The sequence below is a fragment of the Clinocottus analis genome, unplaced genomic scaffold, assembly GCF_023055335.1.
Source record: "Clinocottus analis isolate CAN_PGR_092001 unplaced genomic scaffold, fCliAna1.0.p SCAF_27, whole genome shotgun sequence".
NCBI classification, from domain to species: domain Eukaryota; kingdom Metazoa; phylum Chordata; class Actinopteri; order Perciformes; family Cottidae; genus Clinocottus; species Clinocottus analis.
The window spans coordinates 4,569,888-4,583,194 of record NW_027176009.1 but is presented as its reverse complement, the minus strand read 5'-3'; the positions used below and the strand labels follow the sequence as shown (position 1 = coordinate 4,583,194).

Below are 13,307 nucleotides of genomic sequence, written 5' to 3'. Positions count from 1 at the left end.
TCTCTTCCTCGTGACCGATTAGCATGGTGATCCACCCTTACGAGACCGTATACAGTGTAAAATGTGCCAAAAGTGAAGAAGGAGAAGTTCTACTTTGTAACAAAGTGCTGGCAAGTCGTATGTCACAAGTCTAAAGGTGTGTAGTTTTTACTGCAAATATAACTGTCTTCTCATTTTCAGACTAAGAATAAAAAGTAAACCGTTTGAAAATTAAAATGACAGAAACATAGTAAGAGATCTCATATCATCTTTAAATGTTTTATTACCATTCTTCAGCTTTCATAAAATACACAGGTTTCAACATCTTTTGTATTAAAATGTCTTTAAAAAGCCCAGTTCACACAACTTGTAACATCACATATTTTTCCATTTTTATGTAGTTAGTCTTTCAACAATGTTCTTGGTTACTCTGCTTAATCCGACGACTTTGGCTGAGGACACTGACCATCCCAAATTAAAATTAAAATGCTGAAAGGCTCTACATCCTATAAATACATTTAATTCATTGTATTTTATCAGGGTAGCAGCAGGAGTTTGAGAAGTGGACATCGCAAAACCTTGCCAGATACCAAACAACATGGGAGGACAGAGGACTTGGGGATGAGTGAGAAAATAAGTTGTTTTGTATTTGAGTGTAGAATAAAATCAGCATTCACGTACACCAGGGTTCCTGCATGATCTGCGAGCAGTAAAACATCCATAAAATAGAGCATTATAAAGGTTTGAGCATAATTGCAGTTTGCATTGAGATCATTCATCATCATTAGAGTTCTTTTTAAAAACAAGACATTTTGATTGGTTTGGTGATTGACAAACGCTCACCAGTCTCTTTCATGAGGTTGTCTGTATGGTATGCCTACAAGACTAAAAACATCCTTCTCTGTCGGTGTAGCAAATGGTGTGCCAGTACACACCTTCAAGTTACCTTGACGCACCACATCTTTATTCAACGAGTGCTCCGATAAGCTCATTCCTTTTGTCTTCGCCAGCGCTCTCATTGAGCGGTTAAAGTGTGCCGATCCGGTGAAATACATGAGAGCACAGGCAAACTCATTGTAGGGCACTACGATGACGTCCAGCCTGCGGTGCCGCTGTCCAGGTCCTGGCAAACGGCAGACACCCATGTATTTCTTCTGCTCACCATTTTCCTCATGGCTCACCAGGTCGTCTGTCAAAAACCCTGAGAAATAAACCATTGGGATTTTTTTTAAGTTTCTCTTCAGGAAAACCATAGTAAGAATGAGACCTGCTAAAGAAGAGGGAGCTTACCACTGTCATGGAGATTCTGTAACAATTTACTGAACACCCCTTTGTGGGACTTGCCATCAGGATGAGAAACAAGTACGTCAACATCTCCACATGAGGCCTTTCCCCGACGATAGGAGCCACATGCCATCGCCACCAGGCCTGGGTCTACGGCCTGGGCAGCTTCTTTTAGCTACAAAGACACCCACCCAAAAAAAGATAAGAAATACAGGCTATCCTCTATCCTCTAGCAATGGAGCTTTTCTTTTTAAAACATTTGACTTCTCCATCATAGAAAAGCAGTGTTTATGTTCTCTTGTCTTTACGGTGCCACGGGCAAACAAGTAAGCTTTTACTTGTTTCCAGTCAAATCCTGGGAGGTAAGCTGCTTGCTAAGCATCACATACTTACTTTGACAAGCTTGAGGGAGTACACATGCTTTAGTCATCTATCTAATGTGCACTTTCTATCTGGCAGCTTTGAAGGAAAAAGAAAATCCAGGTAATACAATATGAAAACAACTAGTGTTGTACTCAGCATTTTGGAGTGAACAGGTATCTGGCTAACTTAAGATGTAGCTACTTTTTTTTTGTTTTAAGAGTTAGTTTTCCCCTTTGGGATACTCCACTTTGAGAGACCACAGTCTGGTTTCACCATTATCAAGCAGTCAAGGAAAGTTGACACATCCGTTTTCCTTCTACAAGCCTTCTGCTTCCATATTACTGAGGGTTAAAACAGGGGACTCTTTTTCAGAGATATCTACTTTCATGTGCTTGAATAAACATATTGAAGTGTTAATGCAAACATATTTCAGTCGTCATCACAGTGTGTGAGGCATGTAGGTATAGGCAAAAATGAAAATGCATTACCACTTTCTCTATGGCTCCGGCTTCTTCTCTGGGCATGCGGTCTAAAAAGTCATCGTAGTGCTTAAGTCCTATTTTCTGAGTGTTACTCAGGTGGGCTTTTGTACGGATGTCCTCCAATGTGCGAAAGCCCTAAAAGACAAATACCATTTTTAAGAAATCTTAAAAAAAACAGTATAATGTAGATTAGACCTTTGCTCCTGTGTCCCTCTTGCCTTAGTTATCAACCTAATCGAGATGAAATTGTATAGCCCACATCTTTAAGGGACATTTTAACCTCAAAACGCTCCCAATAAGACCATAAAGGCCTGACAAATTTATTAGTCAGGTTACAATCCAGAATTTAAACTGGACTATATTTATTTTGTATTATCTGACAATTTAGTTAGTTTAAGAGTGTATCCTTGTCACACTATTGAAGTGCAAACTTCACATTAAATTCAAGAATATGCCTTTGGTATTTTTTATTCAGAGATGTGTCTGTGTCTTACCTGTTGGTACCACAGCTGTGCAGTCTTAGTTCCTGCACCCCAGATGTTAGTAAAAAGCTCCAATACTGGCACTGCCTCCCCGAGGTGGTCGAGCTTCCGCAGGTGACCACTCTCCATGATCTCGTCAATTTTGTCGGCCATGCGTTTACCAATTCCTGGGATCTGACAAGCCTCCTAAACCAAATAATAAAAAAAAAAAGTTAAGATTGAAAAAGGATCCCTGTATTGTTTAAACTATATATATATATATATATATATATATATATATATATATATATATATATATATATATATATATATATATATATATATATATATATATAACAGTACTACAAACAATGTGATGTTAAAAGCTTCTGCATTAGGTCACCTGATATGATGTAATAGGCTTGTGGTAACTCTTCAGTGCGTTGACAGCCTTGGAATAGCCCAGCGCGCGCCACCTGTCCCCCTGGTTTGTGTAGGCCTTGGCCAGAACTTCTAGTTTGTCTGTGATGGGTTTGTTGAAGTTATTCATTTTAGATTGAGAGGACTGGGCACAGACCCACTTCCCTGAGACCACCTTCTGAGCAGTGGAGTCTGGACTGGGGTCTATGCTGGGGCCAGGAGTTTCCTCTTTGGGGTGCTGGCCAGTGATGAGAGCTTCGAGGTCCCTTTGTGAGACACCGTCTTCTTCACCTCGCACTTCCTCTTTAGTGTCTGGAACTGTCTGAGAGTAGAATGTAATGTTAAACTATAAAACATAAAGACTGTTGTTTTTATGTGTTGAAGATCAAGCTTTAGTCCCCCATTGTAAAAACGTATTACTGATTGAGAGCCCACAAAACCTGTACACGTTACTTTAAAACCTACCATGTCTGTAGTCTTCTCTTGCTTGGTCTGATCCAACATTGGCTCTGCAATAGTTCCGTCAGCGGGCTTCACATTCAGCTGCTCTTCTTTAATAGTTTCAGATTCTCTAAGTGGCGAGGAAATCAAAAGATGTTATAAAACTGATGACTTATCAAATTTTCTTACATATATTTGTTGTCTCCATGTTTTTGTCTTTTCGCTTTTGTAAATACTTTAAGTTGAAGTGGTAAATGTGATAATACACATTCACTGTGGCTTGCTTCTCTATAGAGTATTAAAAAGCACACGTCTGTGTGTTTGATAAACCAGAATCATCATGAGTTACAGGGACAAGTTAGCATTCTGAAACAGTACTATTAGGTCATTAACCTCTTGGGTAAAAGAAGGCTGTAGTCGTCGACATCCAGAAGTTGTTTCTCGCTGATGCACAAGCTCAACCAAATGCATTTCACTAGTTTGACTCCAGGGGGCATACAATCCACTTTTAGTAAGCGCAGTGCTCTGTCTCTGTTCATGTTATCATCCACAACAACATGAGTCACACTGGCACACAGTGAAATCTCTGTCTGTCCTCCATTCTGCTGAATTTGTCTTTGAAAGATCTGGCATCGAGCATTTCCTATTCCAGCAGGCAAGAGGAACACTGTAACACCATGAAAAGTGTTCCCTGGGACAGAAGAGAAGAACGTGTTACAATAAGAAAATATGTTAAATATTCAGGTATTTCTCACTCACACACACCAACAACCTGTGGTATCAAATTCTTCAGGTTTCTTCTTTACTGGGGGTGCATCCTTTCCTTGTAAAACTCGAGCTCGCTTGACTTTGGGAAAGGCTTTCATAATCCCGTGACGATGCTCCATATTGTTTCATAAACAGGGCGCCAGTGGCCTGTGACAGAGCAGAATTATTTAGTTAAATATAACGTTGTAAAAGCTTGTGATAATTTTAATTGGTTTAAGTCGTAGTTTTCAAAAGTTACCATTTGATCAATATTGAGCGATATTACACTGTAAAAATGTCTTGCATTCGAAATGTCAACAATTAAGAGCATGCGACTATTATCTCTAGAAGATGAACTCAAGTATCAACAGTTAAAGGCTCGTACTCAGTGCAGGTATACAGCTCGCTGACAGAGCAGTGTATCTGAAATATTGCAGTAACTTGTTAGCGTTAGCTAACTCCCCTTAGCCTGTGCTAACGTGTGTAACAGCAAACAGTCAGTATTTTGACATTATTAAGATTATGTATTCGATTAACTCGATCAATTCGATAGTTGTGTGTTGCTCTTACCCCAGTTCAGATGAAACCATACAAACAGGAACCGAACGTTGAATTAAACGTTTTACTTCCGGGTCATTTGGGTTTAAAAGTAGTAAAGATGTGTCTAAAATATACCCCACAATCTACATATTAAAATACACATTATAAATTGCGGTTATTGTAGTAACATTTACAATTGAATTGTTTTATTTATTCTATAAATGTTTTCTATATATTTTGTGTGTTAACCTCGGTTGCTGTGGTTACGGTTTGAGTCCGGAAGTGGCCCTGTGCAACACAAACATTTTCAGAAACATGTCTGTGCAGAGCTGGGCTGATATCCTAAGATCATCGAAGAAAACAGCGTTAATACACGATGGTGAGTAGCTTCCGAACAAGAACAGCAAGTTATTAAAATAACTTTAGAAACATTTTCAGTCTTTATATTGTCGTTTTACCTGACGTTAGTAATGTTCATTCACTCAGACCGCTAGCTTTACAGCTAACATTAATCTCACGAGGCAACAAGCAGGTGGCACAACTACACATCCTAAGCTAACGTAAATAATCGGCAAAACATACTATAAAATACTTCTTGATAATGTGTCAACAGCTTGTCGCGAGTGTAATACACTATCTGAAAAGGTTGCAACCTAAAAAAGAGGTAAGTTAACCCCCAATGTGACTCGCTGCTCTTTTGGTGTCTTCACAGAATACTTAAGCATCTCATTTAAGTATCAATCTAATTGAGATCTCTCTAATCAACGCATTGGCTCAACTTGCCTGAAACAACCCTTTATCCATCCTTGCTGGTTTCCATTTACAGCAATTCGCTCCAACAGTTTTCATTTGACCAAAACTGCATTGATATTGTAGTTTGATCAATGAAAGACATATTTAATTTACTATACTTGCTATAATAAGAAGGGGCCACATGTATGTTAATAGTAATACATGTGCAATTACAAGATAGTGTGCTATTGTTGGTTTTGTTTGTGTGAAAAACTCTTTTCAAATTTCACATCCAGATAAAAGGAAGATCCACTTCCTCTTCACAGATGGAAAAGAAATGACAGAGGAATATGACTTAAAAACAGATGAGCTCCTTGGTAAGTAACAGGTATTGAGTGTCACACAGCCATGTGTAGTTGCTGGTGTTCTGACTATAAATTTGTTTTGTACTTTTCAGTACGAAAGTGGCGTCAGAAAAGCACACTTGGAGCTCAGGGCCAATGGCAGATAGAAGTTGGGGAGCCACTTGCAAGCCCTGTCACTTCTTTGGATTCGGAGATGATCAAGGAGAACTGCTCCAATGTGGGTTTTCTTTTATGGTTTCTATGACTTTAGCAGTGCAGTTGATTAATTAATGAATTTTCTAATGGGCATCTTTGTTTGTTTTAGTTCACTTGAGAGAAAACACTAGTTAATGCCAGGTATGTTAAATGGATTTGAATGTTTCTTGTCTCCACAGCCTGTGTTCTTGCGTAAAGACACAAAGACCAGCTTTCAGTGGAGAGTTCGCAACCTTCCCTACCCCAAAGATGTCTTTAGTGTTTTGGTTGAGCCATCTGACAGAAGTATCATCATAAAAACCTCAAACAAAAAGTAAATATGTATGAAAACACTGGGGTTTCATTTCCATCTTTTCATTCCTGTTGCACACAAACTTGTTGCATGTAATCCTTTTATCCTCCCTATAGATGGCACTGTTTACAATACATTTGTCTATACTGTCATGTGATAACCCTATGACACTCTTTCCATGTCCTCCCAGGTATTATAAGAAGTTCAGTATTACTGATTTAGATCGCAGTCAGCTGCCATTGGACAACTCTGCCCTCAGCCTTACTCATGCCAACAACACTTTAATTGTCAGCGTAAGTCTTACACAACATTGAAAAATAAATTGATCTATATCACCAATATTATGTTGCCCAATGCTGTAATATAAAGACCCAAGCATTATAGGTATATTCTTAGGTTTGTGTTCAAACCTAAAATGTTGAGTGCAGGGACCCAAACAGTATGACCTCAGCAATCCAAATAGTTTCACAAATATCTGGAAAAAAAAAAAGATATTAAAGCAGTTAATGCAAATTATGAGGATTAGATACAGAGGTTTAGTTTTTTTTAATTTAATTTTATACTCAAGCTATACGTCTCTGAACCTGTCACTCAGTCCTAATACTTTTAATGCCAACAACAATTGCTCTGTTTGTGATAATTTATTTATATACTGCATGCTCTTTTTTTAACAGGATTACCATGAGGGATTTGCAGGAGGGAGACAGGGAGAATGTTGAAGTAATTATTTTTCTTCTCTCTTCTCTCTCAGTACAAGAAACCCAAAGAGATCTTAACCCTTGAACAGGAGCTACTGAAGGAACTGAAGAAACTGAAAGGGACCGGCGAAGGGGATGTTGACTGCAAAACTCAGTGAATTCAGACTGTGGGAGCAAGAGGATAATACTGCGTTGTATTTAAACAGTGCCTTTTCAATGGTTTAAAGCATCTAATTTACATTTGTCTTGCCATTTATATTTGATACAGACTTATTCAGTGAAATGTATTGATATAATATAAGAACATGAGTGTTTTCCCAAATGATTTCTTTATAATAGGATAAATATGTCCTCATCCACATAAAAAAAGTTGAATTGTATCACAACAGTATTTTGCTTCTTGTTACCAAACCTACTGGGGAGCAATTTTGATGGGGGTCACATAACCTACCACACTCCTTTCATTGATGTCCTTGTAAAACACTCAAAACGCACAATGCCTCATCCCTGTTCGTTCCAGGGTCACTGCTACGAGCACATCCCATTTGTGTTAACTGAATACCCTCATGTTCCTTGCATGTAGCAGGCCACCCTGAAAGCCATTACTGAAACTCTGGTCAGCGAGCAAGCTAGTGTTACTGTTTTCCTTTACAACAAAAGGGCATTCTGACTCTGTGGTCTCCTGCTAAAACTACATGCACACAAGTTAAAAAATATGTGCAACAGTCCCAGGGACATGTTCCAATAGGACTTTATATTATTGTCTGACAAGGACAAATACTGTGTTACGATTGGATTTTTTTTCAATATAGGACATGTACAGAAAAACAAGATGTGTACAGATCAATGCTTCAAACAGGAATTTCTGTCTAGTTGTTTGCCAAGTTCAGTTAGACAAACGCTGTTTAGTCAGAAATTCTGAGACCGTGGATTTAAAAAAACATTTCTGTTTAAAAGAGACAATGGCCTGTAAATATAGCTTGTTTTAACCTTGTGACTCCTTGTATTTTTTACTACTTGTCCAAACCCAGAGAGCAAGTGTAAAAAGCATAGACAAAACCACAGGTCTCTGTCACTATGTGCTTTGTCTTCCTCCAGATGGAAAGAACAGAAATACAAGAAAACATTTTTGAACCCAGCCTGTCCTGACTCCTGTTGTTTTGTAAATTCTTGTGAGGGATTTGTTTTGTTTTGTTAAACTTTTGACAAATGCATTCATGCGTACTTGAAAAGGAACTGGATTAATACTACTTCAATATATCTTGTAAGAAGTAGGCCGACAGCCTGTTCTGTCCTAATTTTACCAAGCACTCATTCTGAAGTCTTAACATTTGTTATTTAATTAATTTGTAGCCCAAAATCACAAATTTGTCTTCAAGGGGTTTACAATTTGTGCGCAGACGACATCCTCTGTCCCAGGACAGTAGTTTAATGCTTTACAGTCTGCTGTGCGAAGCTGGAGCTGCTGTCAAAACAAAAACCTGTGGCAGCAAACATCAACTCACAAATTGGACATCCAGCTCATGCACTGTGAGAGCAGCCGAGTCCCTCTGTTCAGGGTCTTCTTCCTCCCCTGTCGTTTGGCCTCTGATGGTCATGCTCAACTGCTTCTGGGAAGAGGGTTTCTTTTCTGCCTCCCTTTCATTCCCGAATGCCTCTTCCCAGCCATTCCCCCTCTTTCAGCCGATGCCACATTTTGCCACACAGGCCCCGATGCTTTTTCTGCAACCCTTCAACTCCCTCTCCGCAAACCTCCCCCCTCCAACCCCTTACCCCTCCCTGTGTGACTGGCTTCTTTTTGATAACTGACCCCTCCTCGTGTTATTATTCGAACCCACTATTGTATAACATGCCCTTTTATATGAGGTTTCACAAAGGGCCCATTTGATCAGAGGGTTACGGTGTGCGATCGTGAGAAATGCAACTACATGGTGGTAACCTTTGTTTGGGCCAAAATGGTGGGCTGACCTCATCGCTTTTAATGCATAGTTCAGGCCATTCAGGCCCAAGTCTCACTTGCTGAGCACATTGAATTCAGCAGCCTGTCACAGATATTGCCCCTCAGTTATCTGGGTCTCCAGCTTGGAGAAGAAAAAAAACAACAGTTTTGGGGGGCAACCAACAATGTATGCTAGGTCTCCGTCCCAAAACAACCACACAAGAAAAGCCGTGCAGCTTGTGAACTGATTCTTTAGTGGTTTTAATATACACTCTACAATAAATATTTCCATCATTCATTTACATTTTTACAGTAAAAATATATTCATATATGTAGAAAAAAAAACAGGTTACAAATTCTCCAGAATGGCCTCCTAAAGGCAGGACAGCATGTCAACTGAGACTCAGATGCTGCAACCACAAGAAAATCCACAGATAGCTGCCGTTTCTAGCTTCAATGTACTCATTTCTATTTTAAACATTCTTTGTTGCTGAGTTGGCTAACTTCTAATCAGAGGCTTTCATTCATGATAATGATTGATTATTCATGATAATATCGTTGAGCTCTTTTGTGCTTAAACCCCCCCCAAATTTCACCAGTAAAAATATGTCCTACAATTTGTCTGAATTGGAAATAACTAGCAGATTAGATAATCAATGGTTACATACAATCCAGTACAAAGAATTACACAAAATCCACAAAATGAGGCAAATCGTGTATGGGCACTTGACTGTAAAAGTTAATTTCTCTGAGAGCACTCGCTTCCCCTTGTAGTGGTTCTTCTGTGCCTGTTCGTCAACAGTTCTCCCTCAGTGGTTTCAGTGCTCAGCGGCCCCCTGAGCGCTGCTGATGGGAATGTTTAGTCCGCTTGCTCAAAGGGTGCGTGGGGACACGGAGAGGAAGGACATCAAACGGTCTTCTCTCGCTCAGCAAGTGCCCCCTGGGTAGACGCTTCATGAAGTGGGCCTCCCTCTGGTGCTGCTTAGTCTTGGAGGCCTTCCTCGGGCGGCCCTTGCGTGTGAAAGCCATGTACCAGCCCTCGTACTTGGCGTTCTGCAGCGCTGTGTAGTTGTTTTCCAGAACAATCTCGGTAAAGATGCAGTCTTTGCCTCGACCTTTCCGCTGGGAAAGAGAAAGAGAGGGGGAGAAGTTGAGGTATGTTGGGCGATTTCCAGGAAGCGGAAACATCGTCTATATTTCCAGACAGTCAAATACCCTTTGAAACTTTGAGTGGGCGGCTCAGAGAAATAAAAAAAAAGTCTAATTTGTTCTGGCTTCGATTGTGTCTAAATAATGTGTCATTAAAAACTGTTATCTGGACTAACATTTCCAAGAAATCAACACACTTCAAGATGTTGCTGTAGTCATATGCAGCCACAAAACTATGAATTTCACATTACCTTGCCGATCAGCTTCCCCTTTTTGTTCATGCATATGTAGTATCCCGTCTTCACCCCTTTAATGCGAACGCGACTTCCAAAGGAGTCCGTCTCCACCTCCAGTTTAGCTGCGCAGACAAAACGGATCACAAATAATGAGATGACACAGTTCTGACACGGTGCAGGCCTGTAGATTATGATGTTACAGTGTGTGAAACAAATACATTCATAATCTATGGTGGAGACTGTAATAAACTGCAATTACATCATGTCATCATTAAATGTCATTAAATAGTTTTTCATGAGCAGTGACCCAGAATCATGAAGATGACTTATAAATTCTCTTTTAACCGTCTTATGGCCTTTAACAAAGCTTGCAAGCCTTCCAAAATAGCGCCAAATGATAGTGATTTTGCGCGGCACGACTGTTGTTGAATGTCTGAAAATGCTGTGCAGCTCCGACTGGGGATAAAGGAGAGTGAGAATACTGCGGTCAGGGACACAGCCACAAGCACAGAGCAGCGGTCAGATTTGGGCCGGTTACAAGAGTGACACCCACTTAAGATGTGTAGCCAATGTGTGCATGACCAACTCTCTTTCTGTGTGTGTGTGTGTGTGTGTGTGTGTGTGTGTGTGTGTGTGTGTGTGGAGGCAGAGAAATTAAAAAGACAAAAGAGCACACAGGAGAGGCAAAGGAGAGGAAAAGGTATAAAGTGAAGATGCTGACTTCAGCGCTCCTTATAAATTGAGTCATACATTGAGTTGTAAAGCAATGAAAATTCCTCATAAAATGCGTCTCCAAAAAGCAAGCATTGAGAAGGGGATGGATGGTGGTGGTGGCTGTGGTGGAAAGATGGCTCAGCACACCAAAATCCTTTGGTGACAGGATTGTTGCTCTCTTTGAGTTTAAGACAGTTTTTCCCTGCTAGCAAAGACTATCCCACTGAAGTCCATCATAACAGGTGTCAAGGACTTTCTAATGCTCTCTCACACACACACACACACACACACACACACACACACACACACACACACACACACACACACACACACAACGAAATAAATCATCTCCATAAGGCCATAAAGGATGGCAACACTGATGCCACTACTGATGTTTACAATTGCTATAAGTATTTCTTCTGGCTCAAACATTTTCCTGCAGGCTGCCAAAAACATTTTTATTTTTTTTAAATTTCTTTTACTGCTTTTCAACACCGCCCCACGCGCCAATGGATTTAAACAATTCCTGTTTTCTCAACGTGAACACGTTTCCTATTTTATGGCTTGCCCGAGGTCGAAAAGCATTGAAATGTTAGAAAGGATGACCTTAAGCTGTCATCGGTTTGGACTGATCTGGCAATAACACACTGGGGCTTTATGGGTTTAATATTCTTCATCATTTCAAAGACAGTAAAACATGATCTTTCTAACTAGATTAACACATGCGGACTTTTGCGCCGCTATTCATAACAAAACCACACTTTCATATTCAATCATACGCAAACCTCACCTGGCTAAGTTTGCTAGGATATTTAGCCGACATCAAAAACACTTTTATTCTCGCAATATTTTGAATATTTCCATCAATTAACGGTTCTGATATATTGCGACTGGCTGACATTTAAAAAGACACTGACATGCGTCCTTTGTGTTATTATGACAGCGTTCTTGGCTCGTTGGAAACCTTCCACCATGCGCCCCCAGCTGTCCCGACAGCGTCTTACCGTGCACGGCTCCGTCGTCCCCGTTGGCGTTGACCCGCTTGTTGGCCAGGACCTGGACGTGCTTCCCGCTGGTGCGGCTGTACAGCTGGTAGGTCCGCGTCAGCCTGCGGCTCGTGCGGTCCGACAGCCGGCTCTGCTCGGTGACATGGTGCTTGAAATTAGGGGGGGACTGCACAGTGTTCTGTCGGACAATAGAAAACACATGTCACGAAATATGGAATTGCTGTTTGATGTCGCAGGTTTTTTACTTTACAACCCAGGAAAGCCTGAACAAACGTCAACTGTTAGTCAAAGTGCCAAGGCCCAGGACCACAGTTCATTATGCCGGTCATTACTTATAAATAATGCATCCTGCTTTCTCTTCTTTCATTTAATTGTACAAGTTGGCCTAAGTATCTTTTTGAAGATGCTTTCATGGTCCCTCGCGAATGACAATTCCCTCTCATAGGTTGTTTTTTTGTGTGTTTTAAAAAAATTTTTTTTTTTACCACCGATGATCTTTCACCCCTTCTTGACTTTTTTTTCTCATTTCAGCCGTTCTCCATCCACATGTGTTTTAACAATTACTTTTTAGACTGGAGCTTACCTCTTTTCAAGATGTTTGAATGGTTGCCAATTGCCATAGCACTCATAATAAAATGTTGTCATTGTTATTGCAGCCCATTGCAGATATATGACGCTGAACTATAAGGCGCTGAGCACGGCGTCTGCATACCTGTTAAGTTTTACCTACTTAATTATAGAACTTTACGCATCATTGATGTTTTTTATTGGAGTGAAGAGTTACCTGTGCGTAAAAGCAAAGCGCCGTGAACTGAAGTAACCTTAGAGAAAAGAAGAGAAAAGAATTAGAACATCTAACCTGTTGCTCAAATTCAATGAGATATACAGGCAATTTCATCTTGACACCTCTTTACTTACAGATAGCCTAACCTCGATGTTCTCAGCCTCATCTTGTAATAGTTCAAATATTGCTTCATGAATACTCCACTGATTCGGTGCTGGAAGCTCTCGGAAATAAAGTTCCTCCTGGTGGGAATTTCAGCTGACTTTTATCCCCCTCTCGTGACATATGGACGGTGATAGATAGCCGGGACAATTAAGAGATCCAAAACTGTCAGAGTCCCACGCAGATACGGGATCCACGCGACTGAAACAGTAAAAAAAAAAAAAAAAAAAAAAAGTCCAGGATATCTAAAAGGGCTGCGGTGCCAATCCAAACTGAAAGTCCGGTGTCGCTGTCACCAAACCAGCTCCATCTAAACT

General features: G+C 40.3%; 3 protein-coding genes across 5 annotated transcripts; 1 reads left to right on the top strand and 2 right to left on the bottom strand.

Annotated features, from left to right (window-relative positions):
• Positions 1-584: 584 nt before the first annotated feature.
• On the bottom strand, positions 585-8,567 carry LOC137795114 (DNA polymerase lambda-like). Of its 2 annotated transcripts, none has more exons than XM_068592411.1 (9): positions 8,505-8,567; positions 4,203-4,345; positions 3,824-4,121; positions 3,455-3,560; positions 2,973-3,311; positions 2,603-2,776; positions 2,115-2,243; positions 1,270-1,438; positions 585-1,180 (listed from the first exon to the last, which is right to left on the bottom strand). In XM_068592411.1, exons 2-9 carry the CDS (start codon positions 4,315-4,317, stop codon positions 819-821), a joined length of 1,692 nt encoding a protein of 563 aa, XP_068448512.1. In that variant the 5' UTR covers positions 4,318-4,345; positions 8,505-8,567; the 3' UTR covers positions 585-818. The 2 variants fall into 2 exon arrangements, with proteins under 2 accessions (XP_068448512.1, XP_068448511.1); XM_068592410.1 differs by lacking the exon at positions 8,505-8,567 and adding an exon at positions 4,748-4,779.
• Positions 4,998-7,996, top strand: LOC137795166 (protein DPCD-like). 2 transcript variants are annotated; one of them, XM_068592489.1, is made up of 7 exons: positions 5,003-5,096; positions 5,331-5,381; positions 5,746-5,826; positions 5,907-6,031; positions 6,189-6,322; positions 6,492-6,594; positions 7,053-7,996. In XM_068592489.1, the coding sequence occupies exons 3-7, from the start codon at positions 5,787-5,789 to the stop codon at positions 7,155-7,157; spliced, it is 507 nt and encodes a 168-aa protein (XP_068448590.1). In that variant the 5' UTR covers positions 5,003-5,096; positions 5,331-5,381; positions 5,746-5,786; the 3' UTR covers positions 7,158-7,996. The 2 variants fall into 2 exon arrangements, with proteins under 2 accessions (XP_068448589.1, XP_068448590.1); XM_068592488.1 differs by lacking the exon at positions 5,331-5,381 and having other exon boundaries at positions 4,998-5,096.
• A 665-nt stretch (positions 8,568-9,232) lies between the features above and the next one.
• On the bottom strand, positions 9,233-13,061 carry LOC137795131 (fibroblast growth factor 8b-like). The gene is made up of 5 exons (XM_068592434.1): positions 12,963-13,061; positions 12,829-12,865; positions 12,042-12,222; positions 10,339-10,445; positions 9,233-10,060 (listed from the first exon to the last, which is right to left on the bottom strand). The coding sequence occupies exons 1-5, from the start codon at positions 13,019-13,021 to the stop codon at positions 9,764-9,766; spliced, it is 681 nt and encodes a 226-aa protein (XP_068448535.1). The 5' UTR covers positions 13,022-13,061; the 3' UTR covers positions 9,233-9,763.
• Positions 13,062-13,307: the final 246 nt, after the last annotated feature.